Source organism: Diadema setosum, chromosome 12, assembly GCF_964275005.1.
Source record: "Diadema setosum chromosome 12, eeDiaSeto1, whole genome shotgun sequence".
Lineage (NCBI taxonomy): Eukaryota > Metazoa > Echinodermata > Echinoidea > Diadematoida > Diadematidae > Diadema > Diadema setosum.
Window position 1 is genome coordinate 11928978 of NC_092696.1, and position 23900 is coordinate 11952877.

At 37.3% G+C, this 23900-nt stretch overlaps 1 protein-coding gene across 1 annotated transcript; it reads right to left on the minus strand.

Annotated features, from left to right (window-relative positions):
• Positions 1-3660: 3660 nt before the first annotated feature.
• On the minus strand, positions 3661-14043 carry LOC140235718 (uncharacterized). Its single transcript, XM_072315731.1, has 7 exons — positions 14039-14043; positions 9028-9119; positions 7288-7401; positions 4797-4910; positions 4228-4341; positions 3959-4072; positions 3661-3797 (listed from the first exon to the last, which is right to left on the minus strand). Exons 1-7 carry the CDS (start codon positions 14041-14043, stop codon positions 3661-3663), a joined length of 690 nt encoding a protein of 229 aa, XP_072171832.1.
• Between the last annotated feature and the right edge of the window lie 9857 nt (positions 14044-23900).

Sequence of the window (23900 nt, forward strand, 5' to 3'; positions counted from 1 at the left end):
CTCGTCGATGTCTTTCGAGTTAAGAAACATAATAGAATAAAATAAATTGACAAAGAAAAATACTATAATTAGATTAATTAGAACATAAAATAGACGTGATTAAGCAAGTACGGTGCAAGGAAACATAAAAAAACACCATACACAAGATTACAACTATTATGCAAACATAAGTATGTGACCTTGCATCACAAAACCAAGAAAAAGTCGCAAGGCATAGATTTTTCAATGTAGGGCTGATTCTGGAAGAGCAAACTTTAAGCTTGGAAATGATGTATAACTCAATTCAAATGGATCCTCCTAACCTATCTAAATAATGGAAAGAATGCACATACTCTGGAAAAGTGTGAACTGAGAAAGGAGGCTCTGGAGTGTCGGGTCTGTTCAAGCGATTTATCTTGCCAATTTGTGCTCCGTGCAATGAATGAGGAAAAAAAGAGGATGTGACATTCCATAGCGACAACAATGAATGTATTATCAGATAAATCCGTTCCTCCCGCAATTCTCCAAATGACTTCAATACCCCTAAACGAGATTCTTTTTGCAGGTCGGTTGGTGTACCCCCTTCCCACTCATGCCCACTCTACCACGTGTGCCATCGTAAATCATCGATCGGGCGCAAGATTTGAATAGACTGTGAGCTGATGCACTCAAACCCTTTTGTTGCACACATAGGACCCACCTGACTGGGGTCAGCGAAATCAAGTCTAAAGGCTCGGTCACAAATGCCTTTACGAACTGCTACGGACGCCGTACCAACGATTTTTAGACAATTTCGTAACATCTTCTTTAATAAGAAGGCCGTACGAAACCAGCGTTCGTAGACCGTTCGTAGACCGTTCGTAAGTTCGTAGCCTGGTCTTGTCCAAGATTTTTTTTTTTTTTTTACTTCGTACGAAACCCTTTCTTCGTAAGGCGGGAGTAGGAACGTCGTACAAACATTATAAGAACTACGCAAGATTTTGTAGGATCGAGAGACAATTCTTGAAGCCTTAAATTCTTACGATGATTGTAAGAACGTCTTAAGTTGTTCGTAGAGGGCTATTACGTCTTTCGTAAGATGGCCGTAAGTCTAATAAAAGAATAAAGCTACGGTCACAAAGCTTTGTACGAACGATTGTTCTTACGAATTCTGGAATTTGTAGAGATTCGTAGATGGGACACAGATTCTTACGGCCTTCTTACGAATTTCGTACGAACGCTTTTTAATTCGCAAGAACAACTTAAGACCTTTTAGAGAAACGAAATAATTTTCAGTTATACAATGGCCGTAGAATTCGTAAGTTTTTCGTAAGAATGCCTTGAGTTATTCTTTCGTCAGACTTACGGACATCTTACGATTTCTTTTTGTCGTAAATTGGTCGTACCTGCAACTCACGGCACTCTTAAGTCATTCGTAAGTATTTTGTGAGGTTGTTAAAAATACGCTGCCATGTCCTGTCGAAAATTATGTAACAGTTGAAAGAATTTAAGGCTTCTAGAATTGTCTCTCGATCCTAAAAAAAAAAAAAATCTTGCGTAGTTCTTGCAATGTTTGCACGACGTTCGCATACGGCCGTCTTACGAAGAGAGGGTTTTGTACGAAGTTAAAAAAATCTTGGACAAGACCATCGACCAGGCTAAGAACTTACGAACAGTCTACAAACGTTCTACCAACGCTGGTTTCGTACGGCCTTCTTAAGAAGATCTTACGAAATTGTCTAAAATCGTTCGTACGGCGTTCGTAGCAGATCGTAAAGCCATTTGTGACCAAGCCATTACAGAATTTTCGACAGGACGCAGCAGTGTCTTTTTAACAATACAACAAAACACTTTAAAAATCGTAAATCTTCTTACGAATGACTTGGGAGTGCCGTAAGTTGCACGTACGAGTGTACGACCATCTTACGACAAAAAGAAATCGTACGATGGCCATAAGTCTGACGAAAGATTAACTCAAGGCATTCTTACGAAAAACGTACGAATTCTAGGGTCATAAATCATATTGTTTCTAAAGGTCTAAAGTTGTTCTTGCGAATTAAACAGCGTTCGTACGAAATTCGTAAGAAGGCTGTAATAGAATCTGTGCCCCGTCTACGAATCTCTATCGAACTCCAGAATTCGTACGAACAGTGACATTCGTACGAACGCATCATTCGTACGAACCTTTGTGACCGTAGCTTTACCTAGCTAACATTTATCGCTATGTACATTTTTTTTAACGAGTTTTGCAGACAACAAGCTCACACTACATTGGAGAAAAGGCAAGTAATATTTCGATACAAGCAGTTTTCTTACAGAAAGAAAACAGAGGAAAGTGATAAAAGAAACTCTAATCTTAACTCTATTAAAGCTATTTTTTCTGGGCAGCAGAACACAAATTGATATAATATTATATTTATGCCACAAATGCAGGCACTTCTGTTTACATTTTGAGAACCTGGTATACCAGATTCCCGTATATCAGTGGGTTTTTTTTAGACGCCAAGGGAACCTGGAATACCAGGTTGCCGTAAGGAACGGGTTAAGCTGAATTAGAGCACATACTGTATTACTACATTTTTATCCATGACTATTCAACGCCAACTTTCAATGTAGTAGCATCACCCTTTCTAACCTTAATTAGGAGTTGAAAGTGAGAAAATGTGTAAAGTCTTTTTAAGATATTAAAAGGGGACTCTACCAGAAGACACATGTATACTATTCTACCATGTCTGCGAAAAGTTTTTTCGAAAATTAAATTCTAAATCTCAATATCCAATTCGTTTTATGATCCCAAATTGTAGAATAATAAACAAGAACTGCTCTTCCAGAATGTGAAATATATATATATATATATATATATATATATATATATATATATATATTGAAACGAAGAAAGGGAAAAGTGACCACACGTAAATGATGAATAATAAATAGTGAAAACTTTAAGCAAAGAAAATAGGTTTCCATCGGGATTCGAACCCGAGACCTCCGGGCTTTCGATAGCTCAGTCGGTAGAGCACCAGTCTAGTAATCCGAAGGTCTCGGGTTCGAATACCGATGGAAACCCATTTTCTTTGCTCAAAGTTTTATATATATATATATATATATATATATATATTGCAATTTCTTTAACGAATTTGATAGCAGATCGTATTTATTTGGTAACACCGACATGAAGACATGAGAACTTGTTATCCTGGACGTCCTGTCCTCCGTTCTTACAAGGAATGTTGTTACATTCATTGATATCTGAAGAAAGGCCGACAGTTAAGAAAGACGAAACAAAGAGCATAATCATGATATCATGAGAAATGAAATTACATAACATGAAATACAACGTGATGCAAAGAATACCCACTTTCGTGTTACAAGCGGTAAGTTATTTGCTATTTTCACAAACTCAACTCACCTGTCTCGCAGTTCGTCCCGGAATAACCAGGTGGACAAAGGCAAGAGAACATATTGACTTCGTCCTCGCACGTTCCTCCGTTCTGACATGGATCGCTGTCACACTCATCGATGTCTGTGAAGTACAGGAATGATAATTGAAATAGATAGATGGTGAGATAGTAGCAAAACAAATATGTACATTTGCATAAATGTAACATACTAACCACAGGATTGCCCATATTTATATGAATAGTCAATTCTTTAGCACTTTCGATTACAAATTAGATTATCATCTATCTGCCATGTCTGCTACTTTCCAAATCTCGACTCACCCGTCTCGCAGTTTAATCCGTTAAAACCCGGTGAACACAGACATGAGTACATATTTACTGCATCCTGGCATGTTCCTCCGTTCTGACACGGACTGGTGTAACACTCATCGATATCTGAAGAAACGCCGACGCAAAAGAAAAACGAACCAAAGAGCATAATCATACCATGAGAAATTAAGTTATATAACATAAAAATAATACAAGTAGGTGCAAACAATACCCACTTTCGTTTAACAAGTTGTAAGTTACTTGCTATTTTCACAAACTCAACTCACCTGTCTCGCAGTTCATCCCGGTATATCCAGGTGGACAAAGGCATGAGTACATGTTGACTAAGTCTTCGCACGTTTTTTCGTTCTGACACGGATTGCTGTCACACTCATTGATATCTGAAAAGGATCAGCGCAAAAGAAAAACAAAACAAAGAACAAACATCATAACAATAGAATGCCAAAATATAAAATGCAACGGAGTGCAAAGATATCTAATTTCAATGAAAAGGTTCAGTGTAAGTTACTTCCTTCTTTTCCGAAACTCAACTCACCCGTCTGGCAGTTCGACCCGTTATAACCAGGTGGACAAAGGCACGAGTACATATTGACCTCGCCCTCGCACGTTCCTCCGTTCTGACACGGATCGCTGTCACACTCGTCGATATCTGTGAAGTACAGGAATGATAATTGAAATGAATAGATGTTGATTTGGTAGTTAAAAAAATGATAAGTAAATTTGCGAAAATGTAACTTGCTAACCGCGGAATAACCCATATTCATAATAGTATGTAAAGTGCAAGTTCCTCAACAAGTCTGATAACAGACTATTATTTTACTTGCTGCCTACCAAATCTTAACGTAACGTCTGACAAGTCGACCCGGTATAGCCCGGTAAACACGTGCATGAGTACATGTTGACTTCGTCTCGACACGTTCCTCCATCCTGACAGGGATTAATGTCACAATCATTGATATCTGCAAGATGATCTACACAAATGAAAAGCAGAACAAAGAGCAAACATCATAATAATAAAATGCCATAACATAAAATGTAATGTGCTGCAAAGAATGCCCAATATTGCATAACAGGTTATAAGTTATTTTCCGAAACTCGACTCACCCATCTGGCAGTTCGACCCGTTGTAACCCGGTGTACACCGGCATGAGTACATGTTGACTTCGTCCGTACAAGTTCCTCCGTTTTGACACGGATTACTGTTACACTCATTGATATCTGTGAAATACAGGAATAAAAAATTTATAAGTAGACCAATAACAGTGATTTAAGATAGATAAAATGTAAGTTTAAACTGCAGTACAATAAGAGACATGATAAATATGATCGCGGGAGCAGAAGGAAAAAATAGTAGCAAATGATACTTGTAGAATCTTACTCTCTTAAACACTATGACCATCTGAACACAGACATGAGTACATTTTTACTTCGTCCGTACAAGTTCCTTCATTCTGACACGGATTGCTGTCACAATCTTCGATTACCTTTACAGTGATATAATTGAGGGCTCAAAATGGGTTGTTTGGTTCAAATTCTTCCAAAAGCACCAAATTTGGCACACAGGTCCCTTGTATCATGCTCTTTCGATTTTTGAATGGCGCCGAGATTAAAAATCCCTGGGGCCGCCATATTGGTGAAATCAAATATGGCCGCCATCCTGGTTAAATGTCAACTGCAATTGTGACCGTGCACCTCAAAACGAACATAAAGTCGCACACACTGATTTTGCGTGAGGACTGAAAATAAGTGAAATGTGTCAACCTAGCCGAACTTGACTTTTTCATATTTTCTGAAAGAGCGGGTCTTCTTTTACATTATGCTAAAATTTGATATCATAAAACGGGCAGGAAAGTGTGTTTTTTTAGCAGTTTATCTCAAACATTTGTGGTAGAATAGTGTGATTAGGTGTGTCTTTAGAATCCCTTTTTCATATCTGAAAAACCTTGTCCACACTCTTCACTTTCAACTCGAATAACATTTGAAAGGATAGTGCTATTACTTTGTAAGTTGGCATTAATTATGGACAAAATGTGTTAATGAGGCTTGCTTAATTTCAGTTTAATCTGATTATCCCTTCATTGTTGTTACTCTGGTGGTTTACTTCCTGTTTTTGTTCCATTCATCGCACAGCCAGCACGGTTTGGTAAAGATTAAGCGCTTGAATAGACACTGTACTTCAGAGCCTCTTTTCTCAGTTCCCTTTTTTCCTGAGTTTGTGCTTTCTTTCCAATATTTAGATAGGTTAGGAGAGTCCATTTGATTTGGGTTATACATCATTTTAAAGCTTAAAGTCTGCTCTTTCAGAATATGGTCTTAACTAAAAATTCATGTCTGGCGACTTTTTGTTTGTTTTGAGGTGCAGGGTCACAATTACAAAACTGAAAGGGTTTATTAAAGTAACCAATGACATGTGGAAGGGTTGAAGGGGTTAGAGAATGTGATCCTAATATCATTTCTGCATTTCACGGTCACTGTCACCTCTCAAGGTCCCTTTCAAGGGTCAAATACATTGTAAGGGTCAAATCAGGCTTTTGGGACCTTTTTTCGAAATGGCTTCTGTGAGCATTCAACCGCAATTCACTGGTACCCCTATTTTTTCCCATTTATTATCTCTTCCATACTTCTTCAATGGTCAATAAAAGGACCAAGAGCGATTCCACCCCCTACATATCAATAGTTATTTTGAAAAAATAAATGAATATAATCATATTTAATAATTGTTTATTCATATATTATATATATATATATGTATATATATATATATATATATGTGACACTGCACCTCAAAAAAAAACAAAAAGTCGCCAGACATGAATTTTTAGTTAAGACCATATTCTGAAAGAGTAGACTTTAAGCTTTAAAATGATGTATAACTCAAATCAAATGGACTCTCCTAACCAATCTAAATATTGGAAAGAAAGCACAAACCAGGAAAAGTGTGAACTGAGAAAAGAGGCTCTGAAGTACAGTGTCTATTCAAGCGCTTAATCTTTACCAAACCGTGCTGGCTGTGCGATGAATGGGACAAAAAACAGGAAGTAAACCACCAGAGTGACAACAATGAAGGGATTATGAGATTAAGGTGAAATTTAGCATGCCTCATTAACACATTCTGTCCATAATTAATGCCAACTTTCAAAGCGGTAGCACTATCTTTTCAAAAGTTATTAGAGTTGAAAGTGAAGAGTGTGGACAAGGTTTTTCAGAAATGAAAAAGGGATTCTAAAGACACACCTAATCACACTATTCTACCAAAAATGCTCGAGATAAACTGCTAAAAAAACACACTTTCCTGCCCATTTTATGATACCAAATTTTAGCATAATGTAAAAGAAGACCCGCTCTTTCAGAAAATATGAAAAAGTCAAGTTCGGCTAGGTTGACCCATTTCACTTATTTTCAGTCCACACGCAAAATCAGTGTGTGCGACTTTATGTTCGTTTTGAGGTGCACGGTCACATATATATATATATATATATATATATATATATATATATATATATATCGGCGCAAGATGCAAGATTAAAAGGCAGTTTATCGAATGGAATTTTATGTCACATTAATGCATTACTTTTTTTCTCGAATCTCCACTCACCCATTTGGCAGTCCAACCCGTTATAACCCGCTAAACACAGACAAGAGTACATGTTGACTTTGTTCTTGCACGTTCCTCCGTTCTGACAGGGATTGCTATCGCACTCATTGATGTCTTGAAAATAAAAGATCAAAAGAAATAAGACAAAACTGAAAAACAGCATGAATATATTGTGAAGATAAACGTTGATACTTCAAAGTTAAAGAAAGCGTTGAGCAGTTAGATCTTTTTTTATTCTTCTCCCGTACCTCCATGATTCTCAAACGTTGGCCTTCCCTTTCTCTCTTTCATCTCTGGTTTGCCCCCCCCCCCCCCCATCATCCCTCAAAATGTTTACACCTGATTCAGTGCCTTACACGCTCTCTATTTTGCTTTCCTTCTTCCATTTCCTCTTTCCCGGGTCTTCTGTCTCCAAACAACTGTACTTTAAAGGTAGGGAATCCCATTTGTATGCCTTAAATGAAGAGTTTTATAAATACAGTGGTATGTTGAAGAGAGTTTCATTTTAGAAACTCCCATAAAGTATTGAAAGTGGAAGGTAACATTTAGAACATTTTTATTGACCGTTAGATTTTGAATTGAATTTTTTTCGGGGCTCATCGTAAATTCCAGTACATTACTAGGCTACCTTTGCAGACCCATGCACTTTATGTGTGTCCATCATGTATATTTTGTGAAGAAAGTTAATCAAAACTTACAAACATTTCTATATACATTCTTGCCACACACTCTATATGTAATTACATCAGCTCTTATACTTTTGGATTTTTGTTTACAGATAAAAAAATACAGAAGACTACAACAAAAAGGCTTAAGTGTGGCTGACACACAGAACTACTGAGTAGTTGAGTTGTGTGCATTATTCAAATTGTAGATAACTGTTGACTTCCAAATTTCTCAGCAGTGGCCTAAACAAGTCCCCTGAGGTTCATATTTAATGTTTTCCTGCATTTTGGGAGGTCTGTAAAAGGTATCCCCTACCTTTAAGGACTATGGACATACTGTTTATGCTGATGTAAAATGTTGCTCGGGACTGCTCGAGGAGGTAATTCGACTTAGGTATATAATTTCAAAGAACTGCAGAAGTATAAGCCATGATATTATGGAAATATATTTATATGTATGTAGCTAGATCTCTGAACAGAATATAAGATTAAACTGGAAGGAAGACATACACAATTTTGCAGCTAAGGAGAAAAAAAAATGTTCCAAACTTATGCAGTAAGAACCTCCTTAAATGCAATAAATCTCAAATTGAAATTGTCCAAGCTGTTATTTGATGTGTAATCTATCAATGTCATAATTATGTTTTCGATTATTGTCCCACTGCGTTATATATAAACACTTGTGATGAATTTAGGTTTAGAATGGATTAAAGGTTTCACACTTGTAACAGCAACTGATATGTCATCATATGAAGAAAATTCACTGAAGCATCTCCCCCCCCCCCATCAAAGAAAACATGTGATTTCGAGAGCAATCTCTTTATTTTTGCATGCTCCCCCTCTTCGCCGTATGGCAATACACATGAAGATACAGGCTTACAATTACTTGCCTGACCCTTTTCTGGAGATACAGGTTTCCTTTAGTGTTTGCACGTTTTTGATAAGGGAAGCTGCAGAAAAGACACCGAATGAAACTCAATTAAATACTTAAATAGGTCCCCTCAGATATATAATATGAAACACTTCGGATTTCCAATCGTCTCTCTAAATAGATATCAACCAAGGAAGCTTGTACCTGTGCAATTGCTCCCCTCTGTTCCATTAGGGCAGTGGCAGGTGTAGTTGGTAAATGTCTCTTCGCACCATCCATTTCCACACGGATTTGTTCTGCAATCTTGGAAGGTTGAGAGAGAGAAAATAGAAATGATATCGACATCTTTGTCATAAGTCATCACGAAAGCAATGTAATATCGGAAAACGATTTGTTGTTTTTCTTCTTTTTTTAAGGAGGGAAGGGGTTTTTGGCAGATATCAATTTTCTCCCAGAGGGCCCTGCCATTATTATGACCCTAGCGTTGCCAGGTCCCCATTTATACAGCTGGGTCGAGAGGGACATCATAGGTAAAAAAAAAAAAAAAAAAAAAAAAAAAAAAAAAAAAAAAAAAAAAAATCTTGTCCAAGGACGTAAACACTGGGCGGGATTCGAACCCGAGTCCTCGGATCGGGAGTGGTAGTCTTATCCACTATGCGACAGCGCCCCCAATTTTGAATTAAATCAATTCAATTCGATTTCTATCATTTAAATTGTCATTGCCCATTGTCCATAACAATTTTTTTTCTTTGTTTTGTGTATGTACTTAAAAAAAACTAGAAATGTCGCTTTGGCGACTGGTATGCCTCCGCCATAATGCATGATTTTCCCAATAGGTCTAGATAGTACATGTGGACAATGTGTGATTACATTTTCACAAAATTGGCAAAATATTGAAATGACAAGTTTGTCACAAATGTGTTGAATGTTCACCTTCCTTGACCTAGGTTTAATTGGATGAATAGGAGAGCATGTATCTAGGGATTTAAGGACTTTAACTCGACTTTGACCCATTCATACATTTAGGCATTGAGTAATTTTCAAGGTACAGGTGTGGAGAAAAAGTGCAATTTCTGAATTGAATAGTAAATTGTTACCATTTTCATCTGGCCCTTGACCCTAAAATTCATAGATAATCACTTTCAAGTAGAACATGCATAATATGTACTATGTTTCAAGATAACTTGAGCCACTTCTGAGATATGGAGGAAAAAGTTACTTCAGCACTTTCACTTGATCTTTGACCTTTTGACCTTTGAGGCAAAAAAAGAAGAAAAAAAAAAACTTTCCAGAGAATTTCTATTAGGTTACACATGTATGCATACACCAAGTGTAAAAAAAAAAATAACCCTGCTGGCATGGCATGATAGGAGCGAAATAGTAAAATTTTGAAGTGTTGCACTTGACCTTTGACCCCTGACCTTTGACCTCATGAACCCTGCATTCTCTAGATAATCACTTCCAGTCAGTATAGGTATATACTATGTTCCATGAAGATACCTTGAACAATTTTCCAAGGTATGGCGAAAAAAAAGAAGTTAATATTTTTACTTGACCTTTTGACCTTTGACCTCATGACCCAAACTTTCACCAGAGAATCTTAATTGGGTAATACATGTATACACTAAGTTTCAAGAAAATATCTTCAGGCATTCAATAGATATGGTGGAAATAGTGAAATTTTATGTATTTGACCCTGACCTTTTGACCTTTGACCTTTGACCTCATGACCCAAACTTTCACCAGAGAATTTTAATTGGGTAATACATGTATACACTAAGTTTCAAGAAAATATCTTCAGGCAATCAATAGATATGGCGGAAATAGTGAAATTTTATGTATTTGACCTTAACCTTTTGACCTTTGACCTTGAGCATGTGTACCCAAAAGTTGATAGGCACGACTTCACCCCCTAATACACATACATGCCAATTTTCATTACGATACCTCAACAGGTTTTGATAGTTACCTTGTTCACAAAATTCATTACGGACGGACGGAAGGACGGACGGACGGAAGGACGGACGGAAGGACGGACGGACGGACGGACAACCCGAAAACATAATGCCTCCGGCACCACTTCGTGGCGGAGGCATAAAAGCATTTCCTAACATGAACAACATTAAAATGACATATAAGACATAAGAAAGACATTTTGTCAACATTACCCAAGAAACATATTGACGTGTAGGACCCGACATCATAATTATCCACTTCAAGCATAAAACAATACAAAACCCAGAATTTCAAATCAAAAATGGAAAGAAAAAAAAAATATATGAAATCAAAAATTGCGTAGAACAGAGTCAATGAAAAGAATTATCCTAAAAAGGAAATCTTATCCGTCCTTAAAGGAAACCAAAACCCAAAGAGAAATTTGGATTGAGTGAAAGCAGCAACATTAGTAGACCACAACACTGAAAGTTTGAGGAAAATCGGACAATCGTTGCAAAAGTTAAGAATTTTTAAAGTTTCGGTGTTGGAACCGCGGGATGAGGAGACTACTAGAGGTTATGATGTCATGTGTGAAAACAATATAAAGAAAATATAGAGGAAATTCCACCAAAAAAAAAATCGTAAACATTACACATTGTATCAACTTGATACTGACATAATAATGATAAGGCTAGCAATTATTCCCCCTGCTTTCTGAAAACGGTTAGTCAAGTGCTCTTTCGTTATGCTAGAAAAGTGAATTCTTGTGGAATTCCCTGTATGTTTTCTTATATTGTTTTCGACTCATGACATCATAACCTCTAGTAGTCTCCTCATCCCGCGGTTCCAACACCGAAACTTTAAAAATTCATAACTTTTGCATCGATTGTCCAATTTTCCTCAAACCTTTACTGATGTATTCTACTAATGTTGTTGCTTTCACTCAATCCACATTTCTCTTTGGGTTTTGTTTTCCTTTAAGGACGTTCCTCAGTTGAGTATGTGCGCATCCTAGCTGCGCAGGTTTCAGTTACGTAACAAAGAGCGTAGAAGCGCACCCACGAGTGATGACCTGAGCTAGCTGAGCTGAGCAGCTGCTTGTAGTTCGAGCTAGAGTGTGGTACGTACGGATACCCCACAGCTCTCCACCGCGGCCGCGCTGGGCGGCCTCGCTCGGCTCGCGTGCCGACTGTACGCGTTACAATGTGTACGTACTACGCAAAGTTCAGCAAAGAGCAGAATGATACAGTGCACATGTAGTCCAAGAGCATTAGGGTTTAACCTGGACATTTTTGGTAACAAGCTGATTTTTTCAGGAAAGGTCCAGGAATGTGTGTAAAATAACATACTAAAAGTCCTCATAAATCCTCCTTGAGCGTTTTCCGCAATCCAAGATGGCGTCCAAAATGGCCGCCATTTCATGTTTTTCTCATAACTTTGCAAGTAGGTTTCCCAAAAACACACTTTAGATGTCTAAATATATGTTTTGAAGTACAAGGACCTCAATAGAATACATTATAAGAGATGTAGAAGCACGCAAGTACCAATAAGACCGCTTGAGTTCTTCCAAAAGTCCAAAATGGCGTCCAAAATGGCCGTCATATCATGTTTTTCTCATAACTTTGCAAGTAGGTTTACCTATAACACATTTTAAATGTCTAAACATATGTTTTGAAGCATAAGGAACTAAATACAATACATATCGGAAGATTTTGAAACACACAAAAACAAATAAAACTGCTTAAGCTCTTTAAAATGGCGTCTGAAATTACTGCCGTTTCTGTTTTTACACCAAGATACTTCAACACGCACTTTAAATGTCTTGTTTTGCGACTCAATGAAATGAATCATATACTTATTGGGAATTTTTCAAAAACACGGTAATCCTGAGATTCAAAATGGCGCCCGAAATGCCCCTTTCCCTATTGTTGTTTTCTCATAACCCTGCAACTAAGTAACCCAATTATGCACACTAAAATGTCTTTATGTTATGGGAGTCAAGGAATCTAGATAAATTCTTATTCGCAAATTTGAGACATGCATATCTATACCAATAAAACCACTTGAACTCGTCCCAAAATCCCAAATGGCGCCAAAGATGGTTGCAATTTCCTGTTTTTCTCATGACCCTGCGACTAAGTTACCTCAATATGCACTTTAAATCTCTAAATATATTATGTCTTGAGAAAGACACTATGGAACATTTCCTTGTGTAATTCTTGCGACAAACAGCATGGATTCGTAGTGGTGTTGCATTCTGAAACATCTCATGGAAGCCATCACCACGTTCTAAACTTGACATCACAAGTGTCCTCCGCCCCTTCTCCCCAATTTCAACTGTAGCAGATGATGTTTCTTTGCAAATGATGCAAACCACATCCATTATCTGTAATGACAGAAATATGTCATGGACATTGTTTTCTTTTTGAATGTGAAACGTACTTCACATAGCTGCTTGGAAATAATAAATCAGGTTGCTACGTTTTAATCAAAAGAGATTTAAAAAGTAATGTGCTGACATTAAAGATGCTTTGAAGGAAGGATATGCCATCACATGATTCAGCAATTTCAATAACACATCACAATCACAATACTGTAGCATGTTTACATATTGATACCTGTGAAGTTAAATTACGGATGAATCAACTCATTGTGGGGTGCCAGAATGTCTGGTAGGAATTGTATTGGGCAGAGAAAATCTCGCAAGGAAACCCGAGAGGAAAATGGTGATGATAGCGGCTACTCCACAGAAATTCACTGTCATGTAATATGTGACTTGAAGACTTACTTATTTTGTTATCCCTAGATGTGCACTGCACTTGTACTGTCGCAGCCTGGTGATATATTTTATCTCCTATGACAACCAGGGACGACATCTCATAGCACTTTGTATCCAATGGAAAAAGCACTATGAAATGTCCACCATTATTAATAATGAATGTATACTAGCGTATCACAACATAGGAATGACATGATACACAATAAATGCATCTTTTATACAAATACAGCATACATGTACCAATAGGTACGAGTGTCATACACTCTCTGATTTCTATTATACTATAATTCATTTCATCTACATGAAACAAATAAAATGATGCAATACAATGTTTTAGGTGTAAAGATAAACTACTCCACAGAAATTCCCTGTCAAGTGATATTACACAGTACTGTGTAGTACATGCAGGAAGACACAAATTTTCATCATGTATTTAGTATGTGTACCAAAATAATAGTTTTACTTCCTTAATGATAACTGAATGTTTCAAATAGAACTCACCTCATGGTAGCCATCAACTGCATCCTGTTGGTAAAAAAGGCTAGCACAAATTTTTCAATTTCCGAGCTTTAGGTGACGAAAATGGACCATATGGCAAAATATGTCGCCCTGTCTGTTTCGCATCAAACTGATGGTAAAATGGTTCCCTCGTAATGTCATAAGCGATTAAGGACACACTTTTAGACTTTAACATTCAAATTGATTTGAGTACTGTATGGACAGCAACCACATTTTTAATTGAAATGTTTGTTGAATATTTTCAGGATGAAATATCACGGTCTATTAATGAATGATATATATTTAAACAATTTTGAGATAAAATTGTTAATGACGGCCATTTTGGACACCATTTTGGATTTTTGGAAGAGCTCAAGCAGTGTTATTGGTACTTACGTGCTCCAACATCTCTTAAAATGTATTCTATCGAGTTTCTTATACTTCAAAACATATATATATTTAGACATTTAATGTGTGTTTTGGGAAACCTACTTGCAAAGTTATAAGAAAAAACAGGAAATGACGGACATTTTGGACGCTATTTTGGATTTTTGGAAGAGCTCAAGCGGTCTTATTGGTACTTGCATGCTTCAACATCTCTTGAGATGTATTCTAATGAGTTCCTCATACTTCAAAACATATGTTTAGACATTTAAAGTGTGTTTTGGGGAAACCTACTTGCAAAGTTATAAGAAAAAAAAACAGGAAATGGCGGCCATTTTGGACGCCATTTTGGATTTTTGGAAGAGCTCAAGCGGTCTTATTGGTACTTGCATGCTTTAACATCTCTTAAGATGTATTCTTATGAGTTCCTTATACTTCAAAACATATGTGTAGACATTTAAAGTGTGTTTTGGGGAAACCTACTTGCAAATATATGAGAAAAACATGAAATGGCGGCCATTTTGGACGCCATTTTGGACTTTTGGAAGAACTCAAGCGGTCTTATTGGTACTTGCGTGCTTCAGCATCTCTTAAGATGTATTCTAATGAGTTCCTCATACTTCAAAACATATGTGTAGACATTTAAAGTGTGTTTTGGGGAAACCTACTTGCAAAGTTATGAGAAAAACAGAAGAGGCGGCCATTTTGGACGCCATCTTGGATTGCGGAAAACGCTCAAGGAGGATTTATGAGGACTTTTAGTATGTTATTCTAGACATATTCCTGGACCTTTCCTGAAAAAAACAGCTTGTTACCAAAAATGTCCAGGTTAAGGCCTATTTTCACCTAATGCTCTTGGACTAATGGTCATGGTAGCACAACACTCATGGACAGAATCGGGAAGCTTGGAAGTGGAACTGAGCTGTTTCCATTTTCAATCCATAGATCTGTTTTGTGACATGCAGTTCATTATCTGTTCATCAACATGATCAAGTCGAGTAGTAAGGTACCAAGGGCCTAATAGGCCCTAGTCGGGGTTTACTATAGTCTACTGGACTAGGTGTTAACAACACGACAAAACAAACATGACACACATTTCATCTTTAGGTCTAACAACTAAAACAATCTGAGTATCTCTGTTAAAATCTAAATTAGATCTAAACTTGTCATTACTAATACAAAATATTTGTTTTTTTTTATTGTTTGTTTACTAAATACTAGGTCGCGAAAGTATCATTAAACAAGTATTCCTCACTTTCACCATTCAGATATTAATTTTTTATTACCAAATCTTGCTTAACAAAAGAAAAAAAACAAGATTTATTTCTTCTTTTTTTCGGGGGCACATCTCCACAGCTTACAGCACGCATTTTACCAACCACTGCAACAACCAACACATGCAATTTACAATCAAGGTCATTGTATTAAGATCTGTTTTCCTTTGGAGGACCGTTAGACTGATGCCAAAACTCCCATTCCTTATATATTTATTCTTCTTCCTCCATTTTCACTTTCTGCACAAGGTTACAGCAAGTGGGTAAAACAAACAGACAAACAAGCATGTCATTATGGAGTTTTCCACGCTTGGGTCCACATGGCTGTGTAAGGGAAATAATAAAAAAAGCACATGGACTTTCCTTTCGAATATTTTTCACCACATCACTGCAATTTTGACTCGCTTTTTGTTTGTTTGGTTTTTTGTTTTGTTTTGTTTTGTGTGTTTTTTTTTTTATGAAAATGGGGTTTCGTGTGAACCGCATGAGATTCATGCATATCCTAGCAGGGTATCCCTGCATTGGTTCCTGACCAGATTTGGGGGTCTTACGATGATTTCTGCCGCAAGGAGGCTCTGCTAGCACTAAAACGAGCACATGAACCCCCCATTTTTACAATGTTATTGTTCTGCATTATTGTGAAGTAACCTTTCTTCTATAATTTGATAAAGTTTCGTAAAAATGACATGCCTTTTGAATGTACAACATGGCATTCATGAGCCCTCCTAATCAGGGCACTCACGATAGGTTTATAACCAGATTTTGGGGTCCTAGGGTGATTTCTATCATCTGGGGGTGCTGCCAGCACAAAAACTAGGACATGAATCCCCACTGTTTATTGTTTTTCTGGAATTATTAAGCCTTCGTCTACAATTTGGTAAAGTTTCGCGAAAGTGACACGGGTTTTGAATGTACAGCACAAGTTTTATGAACCCACCTTGTCAGGGCATTACTGCATAGGTTCCTTATCAGATTTGGGGGACTTACAATGATATATGTCGCACTGAGGCGCTGCTAGCACAAAAACGAGCACATAACCCCCCCCCCTTTTTTTTTATTGCTTTTCTTGAATTAGTTAGCCTTCTTCTACAATTTGGTCAAGTTTCGTGAAAATGACATTGGTTTTGAAAGTACAGCATAAGTTCTATGAAGCTTGTCCTCTTGCTCACCCCTAACACAAAACGTCGATGAGAAGGATTTGAGATATTTCGGTGATTTCTGCCGCGTGGGGGCGCTGCTCGCTCAAGAATGAGATTATAAACCCTAATTTTGAAAAGCCTTTTCCTCGTTTTGGGTACCTTTTTTTGCAATTCTTGAAAATTTGGAAGAAATAGCGTGGATTTTGAAAGAATTATGGGGATTTAAGTTTGTCATTGCAGATTTTGTTGCCAATCATGGTCTTGATCCTGTAACGCTATTACGTTTGGTACAGGACGACAGATTAGTCATATTTTTGAAAGTCCCATTAGTAGAGCAGATAAGCCCTTAAAATCACGTGAATTGTGCAAAATTTGACTAAAGCATGAAACTTTCACCAGTGTTAGTACATGCCATAAGATTTATTTTAAGATCGGGAGGTAAGTCTGATTTGACCTCTGATGACCTCCAGAGGTCAATGTACTTTAGATATCAGAAAATCGATGTTTTTAGACATTTGCAAATGATATATGTGATTACGTTGCACTAAACATGCATTTATACCACAGAGAAATCATTTCCAGATTCAACAGAGCACTGACAGGTTTTTACCTTTGACCTCTGATGACCTCCAGAGGTCAATGAACTTTAAATATCAAAATATCGATGTTTTTAGACATTTGTTAATGATATATGTGGTTATGATTCACTAAACATGCATCTATACTTCAGGGAAACCATTTTTCTGATTCCACAGAGCATTGACAGGTTTTAACCTTTGACCTCTGATGACCTTTGGAGGTCAATGACCTCAAAATATTATATTGATCTGTGATGTCATTGGTTAATGGTAACCATTGTTAAGATGTACAAAACAAGCATATCAGTCTTACAATGAAATTGTCTTCATATTCTAAAGAGCAGACAGGTTTCTACCTTTGACCTCTGATGACCTTGAGAGGTCGATGACCTCAGAATATCAGAATATTGAAGTATGACATCATTGGTGAAAGGTCAAACATGGCAAGGATGTACAAAACAAGCATATCTGTATACAATGACATCGTCTTCATATAGGCACACAGACGAGTTTCTGCCTTTGACCTCTGATGATCTCGAGAGGTCAATGACCTCAAAGTATCAGAATAGTTTGGCATCATCAATGGTAAACATGATGATGTTTTAGAGAGCACTCGTAGGCCCTGTTTATTAACGAGCCATTACCGTTCACCTATGAAAATCACACAAGGTCAACTACCTCGAATGAAATGTGAGGATGTTAATATTGATATTGCGATAGTTAATAGTTAATTATTGTTTATAATGTAGGGCTTACAAATCATGCATTTCTGTTACCAAAAAAGTGGCTACTCATTCCGCAGAACTTTTCAGGTAATTATCTAAGTCGGGTATGTGCACAGGAGCAAGGGGTGTCGATCTGTTTTCACGTGGGGGGGGGACTTGGAAAAAATGTAAAAACATAAGTTCATGGTGCAAAGGAATGAAGCGGAGGGGGAGGGGGAGGATGTGGGTGGGGGATTGGATTTTTGCAGGTTTAGACCTGAAATCAGTGATTCAGTGTAGCTCTTGTTTAATGTGTGCGTCATCACTTATACGGAAGTTGATGGGGTGTGGGCGCATCTCACCTATACCCTCCTCCCAAAGACGAAGGTTTTTTGGGTGTTTTTTTTTTTTTTTTTTTTTTTTTAAGAATCTGATGCATACGTTTTGGGGAATATTTGGAAAATTATGGATCACCAAGGTGTACCAAGTCTATATGGATGGGAACCCAGGAAGCGCAGCGTTGGCGAGGGTAGGGTATTCCACTCCCATTCGACAGAGCTCTTGTATTTTGAGAAATGAGATTTAACGACCTGGCACACAGGCACTTTTGAAGGAATACCTCGAAATATTGTTCAGTGGTCGCTATCCCAGTCAAGTAAAATATTTCCTTCACCAGTATACCTTAAGATGATGTAGGCCTGGTATTTGCCTTGCACGTTATTACATCTATTTCTTTTTTAGTATTCTCGTTTATATTTTGATGTGAAAGTTGTTTACTTTGCCACGATTTTAGTTGTACATAGAAAAAATAATCCAAGACTGAAAATGAAACTGATACAATATTTAATGATTGACATGATGCACATATTGTGTATTTCTATAGCAATATAAGTGAGCAATTCAAAAGGCATGTACTCATTTCACATGAACATTAGCGATGATCCTCTGACCTCTGGAGGATATTGAAAGATATGCATCAAAATGTAAGAATATTGATGTCTGGTCTCATTGGTTTGTAATGGCCTGCTGCTTATGAAATAATAATTATATTTAAAAAATGCATTTTGTGTGTGTGTGTGTGTCCAAAATTGTATGCAGAGTATTCCACACACAGTTCAATTTTGACTTCCATCTAGGACAATGAGCGGTTACTTTTTTCTCAACTACACTGTAATATCAAAATCTATTGAAAAAACACGGTGGCGGCTGGGTCTAACACATTATCATTCCTTTTCGTTGGAGATCCATGCGGGATGGTCAAAACAAACATAAAAAATAGATATCTCAGACCTAATTGTTATAACAAAGCATCATATCCTCATATACCCAACCCAACCCTCTATGCCCAGACAATGTAAACCACCCCATTGACTTACTTGGAGCTTTAGAATATCCTTTGTCAACAGAGAGAGACATCCAAACCTTTGCAGTACCGACTAAGATCTGCCATGGAACTGATTGGTATTGGCTCTGCATCATTGACAGCAGATCTCGTTTCCTATTCTCCTTCTTCTTCTTCTTCTTCTTCTTCTTCTTCTTCTTCTTCTTCATTATACTGTGTAATTTTGTAATATTCTACCATGGAGCCTTTTCTTAATTAGTTAAAGAAGGCATCCAAAGAGCTATATGAAGCAAAAAACAACAAACAAATGCAAAAACAAAAAGAGAGACATATGTGTCTTTAATAACAGAGCTGAATATTGAGTATCTCTCTCCTGAAGTGTTTCAAAGAGATACAAGAGACAGTGGCCGAGAGTAGCCGCCACCTTTCTTGGGAGTAGGCCTACTTTGTGTTCTTTCAAATGATGCCTGACATTTTTGGTCATTTGCAATTTTTGAAGAATGCAGCAATAGAGCCACAACTTCCTGCGGAGTGGATATTGTGGGGTTCTTGATGCAGAACATCATCGCTGAATTTGCCTGAGCTGTACTTTCTTACAGGGATTGCCATTGTAGTTATGTTTTGTTTTGCTTTGTTTTGTTTTTCAAGTGTGGCTGTAACACTGCTTGTTTTGCATATGATGGTCATTGCAGCTAAAGAGTGCATATCTTCTCTGGATCATTCCAAACTTCATGATGTTTCACCTGGGTGAATGGATCCCAGATGATGCATGCATATTTCAGGACAGTCCTGAGCGGCATGGAGTAGCAAAACACCTGAACTTTATGATACTCGTATCTTCGTCTGGAGAGAGTCTTTGGTTGAAGTTTAACCTTTTTAAGCTGCTGTGGCGATTTGATTCCAGCTGAGCCTCCTATTGGAACTCCAAAATATTTTGCACAATCCGCTTTCTCCATGGTTTGCCATGAATGCTTATCTATTCCCTGGGTAGGTCTCGGATGGCAATAGCTAGTTGCAATACACAGGATTGCTTCATGTGGAATGCATGTTGGGCCTCACAGTATGTCGAAGTTTTCAAGATGGTCCATGATGTCGCAGCTGTGGACTGTATACTCCAGGACCATGAGTCATTCATCGCAGTCATACTGTAACAACCCACCAGTTTTACACTGGCCAATACAGGCCCACCAGCTGGAAACTATGCAAATATTGCCCATGAGCTTGACACTTAGGCAAACCAGTCCCATAATGAGTCCGACAAATGGGGGAAAAGATCTATGAGACTTACACTGAATAGATTAAATACTCTGTATATCAGTCTCGTGGGCCTTGTTTTCCTCGAGTGTCGAGATAATGGCCATATTTGCTAGTCTACATAACTAACCCAAACATAACAGTTGTATTTGAGGTCACTGCCATCACTCAAGAAACTTAAGCTTTATTTCTGAAGTAATTGACCTCTCACATTTCAGAGACCTGTTACTATAAACCAATGCTCTGTGGAATATGCATACATACTTTGATCAAAACATCAATGCGTGATTTGTACATGATTAAGCATTTACGATTACACCAATGAAGCCAAACATCAATACAGGTAGGCCTACACATGTGACCTCAGTGACCTCTCATTGTCCTGAGAGGTCAAAGTTGGATATAATGCACAGGCTAATGACCAATGTTCCATGGAATGACAAGATTCTTCTTTTATAGCATAAATGATTGTACATCGGGTATTACAAAGTTGACCATTGACTATACATAGAATATCAATATTCTGATATTTTTAGGTCATTGACCTGTCACCTTCCTCAGAGGTCAAAGGTAGAGACACGTGAGTAATTTCTCTTGCTCTGTGGAATAGGAAAACAATTCAATTGTAATACAAATGAATATAACATCTAAATCATGTTTGTCATCAACCAATTGCACCAAATATCAATATTCTGACATTTTGAGGTCATTGGCCTCATCATAGGTCATCTGAGGTCATCAGAGGTCAAAGGTAGAAATCTGACTCGAAAGGCTCAGTGGAACATTGAGGCAATTCCTCTTACAAAAATTAGTTTTTAGTACATAATTATCGTGTTTCAGTTATGAGTGACGCATTAAAATATCAATTTTCTGACATTTTGAGGTCATTGACCTCTGAAGGTCATCAGAGGTCAAAGATAGAAACCTGTCAAGGCTCTGTGGAATATAAAGACAATTTCACAGTGACAAAAATTAAGTTTTAGTACATCATTACTGTGTTTTATCATTAACCAATGATGCAAAATATCAATTTTCTGACATTTTGAGGTCATTGACCTCTGGAGGTCATCAGAGGTCAAAGGTAGAAACCTGTCAGGGCTCTGTGGAACATAAAGACAATTTCACTGTGACAAATATTAAGTTTTAGTACATCATTACTGTGTTTATCATTAACCAATGACGCAAAATATCAATTTTCTTAGATTTTGAGGTCATTGACCTCTAGAGGTCATCAGAGGTCAATTCAGACTTACCTCCCGATCTTAAAATTAATCTTATAGCATGTACTAACAATGGTGAAAGTTTCATGCTTTAGTCAAATTTTGCACAATTCTTCGGCTTATCTGCTCTACTACATGGAAGAAACGCAAGCACATGAACCTATGGTTTTATTTACATATTTCGGCTTCGGATGTTTCAAAGTTACGGTATGGAAAGTTTAAAGAAAATGACATGGACCTCAGTTTAACTAATGAACGCCCATAAATAGAAGATACGCATCTTACCCGGTACCCTACAGGTTCGATGACCCTCCGGAATACCCAGTCTGCTCTTCCTCTGATTACAGCGTCTGCCTATGGGAGAGGAAAATGGTATCACCTTCGGGATGGTTCCGTTTGTGCACCTCCTCCTGAGCATGGGGAGGGTGTAATTCAGACCGTAACCATCGGAACACGTCGATCGTCCATGCCCACTGGAGGACACTGCAGTCGCTGGAGAACCATAAAATATGCACGTCAATAAGTGAATATTATCATTATGGTGCTTACATTGGGGACTATTTATAATGACCGTGCATCACAAAACAAACAAAAAGTCGCACCCCATGAGTTTATGTGCGGACTCAAAAAAGGTGAAACGGAATAAACCAAAGCAGTCTGGGTGGGGGTATTTTCACATTTTCTGAACGAGCTATCCTCTTTCTACATTATTCTTCAATTTGGTACCTCAACATAAATGGGAAAGTGTGTTTTTAGCACTTTTTTCTACAACCATTCCGGGGGGAAGAGTAGAATAATCAGGTTTGTCTTTAATAGAGGCCACTTTTCATGTCTTGAAATCTTTTTCACACCCTTCATTTTCAAGTCTAATAAATTTTGAAAAGATGATGCTACCGCTTTGAAAGTTTGCATCAATCATGGACATAATGTGTTGATAGAATACACTCAATTTCAGCTTAATTTGATAATCCCTTCATTTTTGTTTGCTCTGATGGTTATCATCCTGTCGGTTTTTTTTTTTTCATTCATCGCACAGCTGTTAGCGTGGCTTGGTAAAGATTAAGCGCTTGAATAGACCCTGTTCTTCAGAGCCTCTTTTCTCAGTTCACACTCATTCAGAGTGTGTACTTTCTTTCCAATATTTAGAAAGGTTAGGAGAGTCCATTTTGATTGAGTTATATATCAATTTAAAGCTTAGGGTCTGCTCTTTCAAAACAAATTAAAAATCTATGTCTGGCGACTTTTTATGGTTTTGTGGTGCAGGGTGATACACACACACACACACACACACACACATACACACACACACACACGCACACACACAAACACACACACACACATATATATATATATATATATATATATATATACACTCAACATAAAAAAAGGAAAATTTACGAGTTCACATCTTTACAGGAAATCAATCAATGTATTATATTCCATATTCATAGTGGAGACATTCATATTTGTCCTCCAAAGCACAAATGTAAAAAAAATGCAAAAACTGATAAGTTGTCTTTTATTCGCAAATGCCCTTCAAGAATGAGAACAAAATACCAGTTTAAAACAAAGAGAAACCCGATCTTTATGTCTTTATAACCTAAAATAATAACAAAGTGAGAAACTGTATAAAGGGGGAAAGTACGCATTTTCTGTCTTCTCAAATTTCAAATAACATAGGGAGTAAAGGCACAAAGGCGAGTGAATAACAGAATTTCTTCAGTTCACTCTTTGTTTACTAATTCAAGAAATCACTAACAAATATAAGACCCAAATGTGACCGTGGGGCAAAAAAAAAAAACAACAACAACAAAAAGTCGCACACCTGGATTTTACGTGGGAATATTCTTCTTTGTGAGAGCAATTGTTCTTCTTGATTATTCCATCAGTGTCCATAGTCCGGGAATATAAAATAAATAGGACGCTGTGTTTTCATCATTTTTTTCTACAACCCTATTTTTTTTTTTTTT